We start from the raw sequence: 11,954 nt of genomic DNA, 5'->3' as shown, positions 1-11,954 counted from the left end.
CCTCAACATCCCCACCGTCCATGCATTTGCTAGGCGTCCGCGATCGTTGCCACGTGCTCTTTCTTCTAGAACCTTCGGTGGAAGGACCGTTGGGATGTTGATGGTTCATTAGGCACTTCAGCGATATACATTGTCGCCGAGTGCCGCCACATCTTTATCTCTATCGTCAGTCCGTCGGATTTGAAGTATGCCGGTCGTGACAATACACCACACAGAAGAAACTAATAGAGAACGCTTTAAGCTTGGCAAACTTACCGCCCGATGAATTCGCATACACCACAACCAAAAACACATGGCTTTGATCGTAGGAGAAGCGATCCATATAGTCAAATGCATCCCAGTACAAGACACAGTTCGCTGTGGAGTGCCGAAGCGTGCAGACGTGTCTCTAGTGCCCAGCGTAGTCCGAAAACAACACGTGTCGCCCAACCGTCGAAAGAGAACACAGCCAAGTGTCCCTTACCCTTTAGGGAGAAGAAAATCCCACGTACCTAACCCCAACCCGAATACTAGCCTCATAGCCTCACGACTAGTTGTTCATTCCGAATTAACTAGCTCGATGATGGCCCAGCAATCGCGACCAGGCTCTCCGGAGCAGACTCGCAGCTACCCCGTGCTACCTCCCCCGTGGCAGAAGTGTAGCAGAACTCTCCGCACTAACGACGCTAATACCACAAAGAAAAGGAAAATAGAAACAGCAACGCAAATAAACATACACAACAGGTTCGCCGTATTGGAATCCTCAAACGACGCCATGGAAATCGTAGAACCGCCACCAAACCAACACTCACAGAGAATCCCCCCTCCCCCACCACTATTTGTGGACGACGTCATCGACATACAGACAATGATCAAGTCCCTAGAGAGAGATATCAGCAAGGAGGAATATAACCTTAAGATAAGCAACAATAAAGTAAAAATACTGCCGACGAACCCAGAAGCTTACAGAAAACTCACCAAGACACTCAGGACCCTGAACGCCAACTTCCACACCTACCAACTCAAACAGGAAAGGCCTTTCCGGGTGGTCCTACGAAACATACACCACTCAGCAGACATAGACGAACTCAAATACGAACTCTCAAAACTCGGCCACGAAGTCATCAACGTAAGTAATATAAGGCATAGAGTCTCGAAAGACCCGTTATCCTTATTCTTCCTAGACATTAAACAAAAGCCGAACAATAAGGAAATCTACAACATCAGTCGCCTAATGAACGCGATAGTAAAGATCGAACCACCGCTCGTGAAAAAAGAAATAGTGCAATGCAAAAGGTGCCAAAGGTACGGTCATACGCAGAAATACTGCAACCATACTTTCCGCTGCGTTAAATGCGCAGGCACTCACTCCACTGACCAGTGCGGCAAATCACCGGAAACCCCAGCGAAATGCATCCACTGCCAAGGGGACAACCTTGCCAACTACAAAGGCTGCCCAGCATATAAAACACTATACACGAACAGGTACCCTAAGCTCAGAGCAAAAGAGGTATCCAACCAAACACCCAGCCCGCCGAAATTCACGACTACCCCAACCCCCTCAACCAACCAAACACCCAGTCCTACCAAATTCATCTCCACCTCAACCTCCCAATGCCCAAGCAGTACAAGGCATCCAAAATAACCCGAACAGCCAAAGGAATCTTCCCCAAAACAGTGTCCCCAACCCACCTAACACAGACAACTCCTCAAGGCTTGAAAAGCTAATAGAGAAACAATCAGAGCAAATAAATCACTTGCTATCGCTACTAACACTCATCGTGGAAAAATTAGCACGCCCCGACTCAAAATAAAACCAAGGCGCATAGCACTGTGGAACGCCAACGGTCTAGCGCAACACAAACTTGAACTAGAACTCTTCTTAAAACACCAGCAAATCGACGTAATGCTCGTATCGGAAACCCACTTCACCGACAAGAGCTACCTGAAAATAAATGGTTATAAATTCTACCATACCCAACACCCCAGCGGAAAGGCCCGCGGTGGCACCGGAATAATAATCAAAGCAAGTATTAAGCACTACGAACTTCCATCATTCCAGAAAGACTACCTCCAAGCAACAAACGTAGCAATAGAAGACTGTCATGGCTCAATCACCACCTCAGCAGTATACTGCCCTCCCAGACACTCCATCGCCAAAGAAGACTTTGATAACTCCCTGGACACCCTGGGCAATAGATTCATAGTTGGAGGAGACTATAACGCCAAGCACATCCAATGGGGCAGCAGACTGGTTACAGCAAGAGGCAAAAACCTCTTAAACAGCATAATAAACAACAACCTCAACTACCTCACCACATACGAACCCACATACAGGCCCACTGACACCAACAAAATACCCGACCTTCTCGACTTCTTCATAACTAAAAATATCCCATCAAGACACGTCCAGATCAACTCCTCGGCTGATCTCTCCTCTGATCATTCTCCCGTGATAGCAACAGTCAGTTCAACAATCATCGAGAATACACCTAATGGCTCCATTCACAACCAACACACCAACTGGCAGCTCTTCAGAGAAGTCTTTACACACTCAACCTCAGCCTTCACCCCACTAAAAACAAAGGAAGAAGTCGAAGCAGCCACGGAATACTTAAACACGAGCATAATAAACGCAATCCGCCTCTCCACACCGACAAAGCCATCTAACAGCAAACAAGAATATCCCCAATACATACTAAAAGAAATAGCAGAAAAACGTAGACTAAGAAGAGTATGGCAGACCCATAGAACACCGGATGACAAACGCAAACTAAACAACGCAACTAGAAAGCTATCCAGAACCTTAAAAAACTATAAAAACGACTGTTTCCATAAATACCTCGCCAGCTTATCCCCCACAGCCGACTCCAACTACTCACTATGGAAGACCTCCAGGAAACTCACACGCCCCCCACAAATAATCCCACCTATCCGCCGTCCGCAAGGTGGATGGGCGCGAAGCCCTATAGAAAAAGCCGACCTGTTTGCTAAACACTTGTCAAAAGTATTCAAACCCCATTCCCCCAAAGCCGCCGCGGACGTTACTGAATACCTGCACACCCCCTTCCAAATGTCCCCTCCTATCGAACCCTTCTCCTCTGCAGAGACTATAGAAACAATCAGTCGCCTAAACCCCAAGAAAGCAGCAGGACACGACCTAATAGGCAATAAAGCAATCAAGGAACTTCCCACAAAAGGGATAGCACTCATCACATCCATTTTTAATGCTATCCTTCGCCTGGAACACTATCCTAAGGCCTGGAAAATCTCATTGATTACCCTCATCCCTAAACCCGGTAAACCGATATACGAAACCAGCTCCTATCGCCCAATCAGTCTTTTACCTACCCTGTCCAAACTATTCGAGAAGATGCTGACGAACCGACTCCTTCCAATCCTAGAGAACTTGAAAACACTCCCAGATCACCAATTCGGCTTTCGAAAACATCATTCTACAGTAGAGCAAATCCACCGCTTAACTCATACGATCAGCCAAACACTCGAAAAGAAAAAATATTGCTCAGCGGTTTTCCTAGACATCCAACAAGCATTCGACAAAGTATGGCATGAAGGGCTACTATACAAGCTTAAAAAGATCCTACCTCACACCTACTACTCCATCCTAAAATCTTACCTAACCAATAGACAATTCATGGTTAAATGCCTAGACGCCACTTCCGCAACATTCCCAATAGAAGCCGGCATACCCCAAGGTAGTGTCCTCGGACCCCTACTGTATTCCATCTACACTGCCGACCTACCTATATCAAACGATATAACAATAGCGACATTTGCAGACGACACAGCGCTATTAGCTACCCACGCAGACCCGGTAATAGCCTCATCCACTCTCCAGCGAAGTCTCGACTCCATGGAAAAGTGGTTTCACAAATGGGGCTTCAAAGTCAACGAAAAGAAATCCTCACATGTAACCTTCACGCTCCGAAAACAAACCTGCCCCCAGGTCACCATCAACAATGCAACAGTTCCTAGCAGGGACACAGTCCGATATCTGGGCATGACCCTGGACAGGAGACTAACGTGGAAGACACACATCTCAGATAAAACGAAGCAACTAAAGGACAAACTAAAAAAACTCTATTGGCTCACGGGCCGACGTTCCTAACTAAACATACAGAATAAAATTACCCTCTACAAGACCGTAATAAAACCTGTCTGGACCTACGGAATCCAACTATGGGGAACAGCAAGTAACTCCAACATTAAAATACTCCAACGATTCCAATCGAAAACGCTAAGAGCCTTAATAGACGCACGTTGGTATGTTACCAACGAAACCATCCATCGAGACCTCAAGATATCCACTGTCAAAGAGGAAATAGCAAAATATAGCGACAGATATAGCAAAAGAATCAACAAACACCGAAACCCCCTAATCACTGGACTACTCGATACGACGGACCAGATTCGCAGGCTGAAGAGGCACTACCCGCTAGACCTAAACGTTAGATTCATTTAATTATCCAAATTAAGCATATGCACTTACTTATAATACTCATAAATTATACCTATCTATAATAAGTATTAACTTATTGTAAATAAACAGCCATGTCACTGCGCCACGCCAGAAAAATTACTGAAAATTCTCAACGCGAGAATTGATTGTAATTTCAACAAATAAATAAATAAGAAAAAAAAAAATTCCAGTACAAGTAAAGGAACTCCACCCGGACGTGCGCCAAACGTGGCGATACTCAGCACCATCGTCATTGGCCACGAGCAGAATATATACCCAAAAGACTTCGATGCACTACTGGACCACGTCATGTTCCCGGCAGAAAAATCTGCAGTCTTGAACACATTGGCCAGAGGAGCAACAGGAAAAACAATCGTCCCTGGAACAGTAAACATCCTGGGAATGATGGACAAAAACACATTAACGACAATAGCGAAAATTGCCGTATCAGGTTTATGGACAGGTTTTATGGAATTTGGAACTGTCAGTGCAGCAATATTTGGAATACTCACAATATTTAAATTAATCAAGACAATAATAGATATAGCCGGACACGGATACCAGCTACGTGAAACTTACGGATGTGGAGCAATATACGGCCCAGTCACCCACCCGCTACTATACCTCAAAAGAAGACGAGATATCGATGATCAAAAAGCACAACCTCAAGGGATATCGATAACACCGGTAGTCGTTCAACTACCAACGACACCTGCGTCCGCCTCGAGCGAACTCAGAGATACCATCAGTCAAATTTCCTATGGAAATTTGAACTCCAAGGGCGGGGGTGTCACGTCCCGCGCTCCGCACGCGCCGTAACAAGAACAAGGAACCATTCTATACAAAACACGCGAGTAAGGATTTGAATGCACAAACGAACACGCGGCATCACGAAACGAAAGGAAGGATTAACAAACGAGGGCGATTAACAGATCCAACCAATAAATAAAATACATAATACAAACAATTCTAAATAAAACAGGAAATAAGAATAACTACAAAAGGGTGAAATAATTGAAACGCCAGGAATATATATATATATAAATATATTTCAATCAATCAATTTGGAGAGTTACATATAAGTATAAAACATATATGCCGAACATGTAATAACCTAGTGAATATTAGAGGCAGTGCTTCCAACACTATGCAATAAATACAAAATTATCAAATTATAAAATATAAGTATACATGATGTCGAAAACTAATAGTTTAACGAATACATAAAACATACAATATCGTATTATTATTAGAAAATGAAGGTTACGTTGTCAGAAATATATATATGTGTGCGAATTCTATCAAACCGATAATCTAAGATACATACTTAAAACTAGCCTACATTCCGGTAAAGGATAAATAAATAATCGACATTTCATTTCGTATGAATACTACACCGCCAAGAAAATATGCATATGAATACGTATATATATATATATATATATATATATATATATGCATGTGTGCGCGTATGTTTTATATTATCGAATACTCCATAAAATAAACTACTCAAAACAATAAATAACGCAATCGAAGAATTACAAACACACAACATAAAATGTATATATATGCGTATATTCACACGAACAATACTTTAAAGCAATATTAATAAGTAAATGCCTAATTGCGGTAGAGTAAGGAAAACGAGCGGCAGACAATTACTTCGATATTAAACAAAATTTAAAGACCCGTTACTATAACTTTGCTGATGACATTTATGAGCAGCCATGTTAGATTTACACGCGTCACGGCGACAGGAATATTAAGGATTAATGGAAGTCAGGCGCGAGAAATAAATCATGAAAACATATTGTTAACACTTTTCTTTAATAAAATATGTGCGCAACTACAAATGTAAAAATATATATATATAATCAATTAAAAAGGAGGAAATATAGAATTAAAATACATATATTTAACAAACATAAAATAGATATCATATTTAAAATATATATATGTCGGAGCGGCCATTAGAATTAGGGTTAGGGGCGTGAAACGAATCTTCGTTTGGGTTACACGTTGTCGTTATGCAATAGAGAATACATTGACTAGTGCAAATACGATTATTATAGAGCCGGACAAGTAACCGTGGTAGTTAGGCACTCGAGAAACTAATGACAATGATCCTAGGTTCAATAACGAATCCGCGGTCGACGGGATGATAGATGAACGTACTCACAAAATCTAAGTCGGATGCGTGATATTCACTGGTCGTAAAGGGTTACTCCTTCCATCAGTGAGATCGCGAACGAGAATGCCTTTCCCGTCCCGATGATGCCACAGAGGAAAACTATAATGGGGTGTGTCTAAGGATACGAGATCATCGGATTCGTCGAGAAAAGCCTTCGTTCAGAAAGTAAGGGAAATTGACGTTGCTGCTAATTGGTCAATCTCCATATCGGTGGTTAGAAAAAGATGCTAGCCGCCCTCGAGGGAAAGTTGCTAGTGGGAGACGCCGCTCGTTGAAAAATATGTCTCCCCTATCTTCCCGTAGTTGGGACAAAGACTGTTTGTCTGTTTGAAGGACTTTAGTTAACTAAACCTTAAGATTTATAACGGGCCCTCGGGCTAGCCGAACATGTACTGCGGAGACGCATCGACATCTGGCAATCATCTTACTCGAAGAATAGGGTCTGCGTGTGGCGAGCCACGGGACAGAAACCGTTGGAATGTTTACTGTCGCGTTTCGCCACGAATATTTCTTTTAAGGAGAGCTATAGAATTACTCCATACGTTTGTTAGACAAAGCGTTCATCCCGTGACCGCGGCTACGTTCGGCGACTGACTGTCGCCTCGAGCCCAAGCTCATTATCACAACTCTCGAACAATTACAATCGGATTGAATAACTACAATTGTTCAATTACAGCTATAGTAGACTCTAGGTTACAATGTTGCGGGATTATCCAAAATTCCAAAGGCTCCGATGTTCTTTCATCTCCGACATATATATAAATTTATTTTTACGTTCGACTTCTTCTTCTCTTTTAGTTTCACTGTAACAGATTGCCGTTAGAACCGAAACTCAATTCATTTCCTACGATGGATTTTGTTACCACGATCTTCTTGCCTTTCTAGTTTAATAATCGAGGATGATTCTAACGATCCTCTCTGTGTGGGACTCGTGTGATTTCGCAAGCCTTGCCCAAAGATGGGTAATATTTTACCAACAATGGGAGGAGGAATGCGAAGATCAGTGGGTGGTTCAGTAGCTGAAAACACCGTTCGCACAAGCCGACACAACGGACAACTCCTTTGTTTAAAATTTAAGCAATATTTCTATCTTTAAAACCGTAAATGAAATCGATGATAGGAGGTTTTGATTCAATTCTCGAGGACAACGAGATTGCCAGAGAAAAAGAAAGTTTTTTAAATTTAATTTGCTTACCTTGAGGAAAAGGTGCTATCTGGTGCCATCACTCCAGCTGTCCCGGTGATCGTCGAAGGTTGTTGGGTTTATTATTTAATCTCGAATATAGTTTTCTATCAACCTTTACTTTATTAAACTATTTCGATACAAATTGAGTGACTTGCTAACTGAATTGATATCGTAATGAAGGCTTAAAATTTTACTTTATTTAATCGCGACTCTCTTCTCTTTATCGAAAAACTAAAGACCCCGAAACGCAAAATACTTATACAAATTTCTAGACGCAAAGAATAATGAGCCGTAGTAACAAACGATCGCAAACTAATGAACAAATAATGCACGAATAATGAACTAATAATGAACGCCGCGCTATGTTGCATCGCTTATTTATAATGCCATCCCCCATGGGGTGGTGGTCCGCTGGGGGTACGCTTCCGTGGGAATCGGGATGTTGCAGTTTGGGCTTCTTGGAATCGTACGTGACAAAATGTAAATTCTGTATTTCGACTTAGTTTCTATCAGTCCTGTGTTTCTGCTGAGCTAGCGTCTAGGAGATTTGAAGCATTCCACGCTGATCTAGTCCGTTCCGCGAGAAACTTCCACGTGCTGTACCGTGGGAATTACCGGTGTTTCTTCGGCGCGTGGAAGGGCTGGTGGCTGCAGCATCATTATTATTTTAAAGTTTGCTCGGGCAACACGCGCAACTCCGCTGCTCTCCCATAACAAAGACCTCCTCCTTCGAATTGTTTTGCGTAAGTTTGGATGTTTGCATATTAAGATTGTTTTGTGATTTTGATTGTTTTTCCCTTTTTTGCTATTTCCTTAGGCTTCGGTGATCGACGTTCGAACCATGTTTGCTGAGTCGTTTCTATCAGAGGTTCCTTTCCAGACTTCCCTGGTACGTATTTAGTCTTATTTTTAGTTCGTTTGGTTCGTCCTGTTTCGTTTTATTTAAAATATACCGTGTTGTTTCCAGCCCAAGCGAAAGAGGGATTCCGAAGAGGTTTTGGAGGCGCATCTTCGTCACCATGCTTCTGGGAGAAAGGGAATTTCCCCTGTTGTGCGCTATTGGTGTATGTGTGAGTTCAGCGAAATTTATCCCGGAGCTCCTTGCTTCGATTTTGATTTATTGTAGCTGTCTCAATTTTGTTGGTTCGCTGTTTTGATGTTCCTTATTATTATTAATTTTGTGTTCAATATGTGTATATATATATATATATATATTTTTTTTTAGTCTGATAGTGTTAGGTTATCTATTTTACATTTGTTAATTTTTTAATTTTATATTTCCCCCTTTTATTTAAATATATATATATATATATATTTTTACATTTGTAGTTTCCCATAAAATTTATTAAAGAAAAGTGTTAACAATGTGTTTTCATGATTTGTTTCTCGCGCCTGACTTCCATTAATCCCTAACATTCCTGTCGCCATGACGCGTGTAAATCCAACATGGCCGCTCATAAATGTCATCAGTAAAGTTTTTAGTGACGGGTCTTTAGTTTTGTTTGATATCGAAGTAATTTTCGTCTGTCGCTCGTTTTTTCCTTATTCGACCGCAATTAGAACATTTATTTATTTATATTATTTTAAAGTGACAATAGTATAACTCGTGTGAATATACGTATATATATATATGTTTATGTTGTGTGTCACTTCAGTATAGCTAATGTTTTGTAATTCTTTGATTGCATTATTTATTGTTTCGAGTAGTTTATTTCATAGAGTATTCGATAATATAAAACATATGCACTCACACATACATACATATATATATATATATATATATATATATATATACGTATTTATATGCATATCTCTCTTGCCCATATAGTGTTCATACGAAATGAAATGTTAATTATTTATTTTATATTAATTTCTTTTAATAAGATAGAACACACACACGCACGCGTATATATGTATATATTTCTGGCAAAGTGATTTTCATTCAGATTCTTTAGTGATATAGTGTTGTGTATTTGAGGTTATGTGTCAATCATTTGATTTCATATATACATATATATCTTGTAGTGTGACAACATAGTATTGAAGGTTTTGTTTCTAGATTATTGTGCGTTTAGTGTGTGTTTACATATTTGTGTTTGATGATAGAATTTCTGTATGCAATTACTCAGGTCGTTGCGGTGTTAATTACTTTGAGCGTTTGGGCTATCGACAGGTTGTCGATTAGTCCCAAGTGTTGCGTTGTGTGTTCTATTTCTTTTGTAGATTATTAATAGTAGTTTTAGTTTAGAAAAATAAATTATTTATATGTTTATATAGAGACATGCATGTTTCATAATGTAATTCTTATATTATAATGCTCTACCGGCATCTAGGCTAGTTTTAAGTATGTATTTTAGATTGTAGAATGCACATAGATTAGTAGTAGTTTAGAATATAGATTTTTATATGTTTGTATAGAGACATGCATGTTTCGTAGCATAGTTTTTATTTTATAACTCTTTACCGGAGCGTAGCCTGTATCTTAGATTGTCGATTCGAGCGTACATTAATAGTAGTTTAGTTTAGACTATATATATATATATATATATATATATAGACATGCATGTTTCGTAATGTAGTTCTTATTTTATAATTCTTTACCGGAACGTAGGCTAGTTTCAAATATGTATCTGTTTAATAGAATGCGCACACATATATATATGTTTCTGACAATGTAACTTTTATTTCTTTAATAATGCAATATTGTATGTTTTATGTATTCGTTAGACTATTAGTTTTTAACTTTATATATACTTATATTTCATAAATTGATAATATTGTATTTATTGCATAGTATTATAAGCGCTAACTCTAATATTTACTAATTTATTACGTGCCTAGCATATATGTTTATACTTATATGTAACTCTTCAAGTTGATTGATTAAAATATATTTATATATACTCGTATTTCTGGCGTTTCAATTATTTCCCTTTCCGTAGTTATTCTTATTTCCTAGTTTATTTGTTTGGTTCGTAACTCGTTCAATCCGTTAGCTGGTTTTATTTATTTTATTTTATTTTATACCGATTGGATTTATTAGTCGCCCTCGCTTTGTTAATCCTTCCTTTAGTTTCGTAGCGCCGTGTGTTCGTTTGTGTATTCAAATCTTTATTCGCGCGTTTTGTATAGAATAGTTTTCTTGTTCTCGTTACGGCGCGTGCGGAGCGCGGGACGTGACAGTCGAAACAATCAAACTGTCTCGCAAATCGCGATTTTGACGAAAAATAGCCGTCATTTCCTTCCCGTTGAAGATATTTCGACGTTTAAGCACTCGTTGAACTCCATTTCACAGTGGTAATTCAATGCACAACCATTTAAGCGTCTAAACAATCAAAATATCTCGCAAATCGCGAAAATTTCAAAAATTTTGACGAAAAATAGCCGTCATTTCCTTCCCGTTGGAGATATTTCAACGTTTAAGCACTCCTTGAACTCCATTTCACAGTGCTAGTGCAATGCACAACCATTTAAGCGTCGAAACAATCAAAATATCTCGCAAGTCGCGAAAATTTCAAAAATTTTGACGATAAATAGCCGTCATTTCCTTCCCGTTGGAGATATTTCGACGTTTAAGCGCTCGTTGAACTCCATTTCACAGTGCTAATGCAATGCACAACCATTTAAGCGTCGATACAATCAAAATATCTCGCAAATCGCGTAAATTTCAAAAATTTTGACGAAAAATAGCCGCTCGGCTTCCTCCCCTGTTAAGAGATATTTCGACGTTTAAGCACCCCGTTGAACTCCATTTCACAGTGCCAATTCAATGCACAACCATTTAAGCGCGAAATGAAACAACGCCATTCCAAATCATGAAAATTTCAAAAATTTGACGAAAAATAGCCGTCATTCCTTCCCTGCCGGAGATATTTCGACGTTTAAGCACCTCGTTGACCCATTGTGCGTTAATGCAATGCGCACCATTTAAGCGTCGAAACAATCAAAAATATCCGCAAACGCGAAATTTCAAAAATTTTGACCAAAAATAGCCGTCATTTCCTTCCAGTTGGAGATATTTCGACGTTTAAGAGCTCGTTGAACTCCATTTCACAGTGCTAATGCAATGCACAACCATTTAACCGTCGAAACAATCAAAATATCTCGCAAATCGCGAT

At 39.9% G+C, this 11,954-nt stretch overlaps 1 protein-coding gene and 1 long non-coding RNA gene across 2 annotated transcripts; both read left to right on the top strand.

Moving 5' to 3' along the window:
- Window positions 1–259: 259 nt before the first annotated feature.
- Window positions 260–5,615, top strand: LOC117239777. The gene is made up of 3 exons (XM_033505594.1): window positions 260–334; window positions 4,644–5,246; window positions 5,578–5,615. The coding sequence occupies exons 1-3, from the start codon at window positions 262–264 to the stop codon at window positions 5,613–5,615; spliced, it is 714 nt and encodes a 237-aa protein (XP_033361485.1). The 5' UTR covers window positions 260–261.
- Window positions 5,616–8,299: 2,684 nt separating this feature from the next.
- On the top strand, window positions 8,300–9,020 carry LOC117239776. The gene is made up of 3 exons (XR_004494528.1): window positions 8,300–8,579; window positions 8,654–8,725; window positions 8,804–9,020. It is a non-coding gene; the product is annotated as an uncharacterized LOC117239776 (long non-coding RNA).
- Window positions 9,021–11,954: the final 2,934 nt, after the last annotated feature.

The sequence above is a fragment of the Bombus vosnesenskii genome, unplaced genomic scaffold, assembly GCF_011952255.1.
Source record: "Bombus vosnesenskii isolate JDL3184/JDL3185 unplaced genomic scaffold, Bvos_JDL3184-5_v1.1 scf7180000014196, whole genome shotgun sequence".
NCBI lineage: Eukaryota > Metazoa > Arthropoda > Insecta > Hymenoptera > Apidae > Bombus > Bombus vosnesenskii.
Note: the sequence above shows the minus strand (reverse complement) of the source record. Positions and strands in the feature narration are given on the sequence as shown.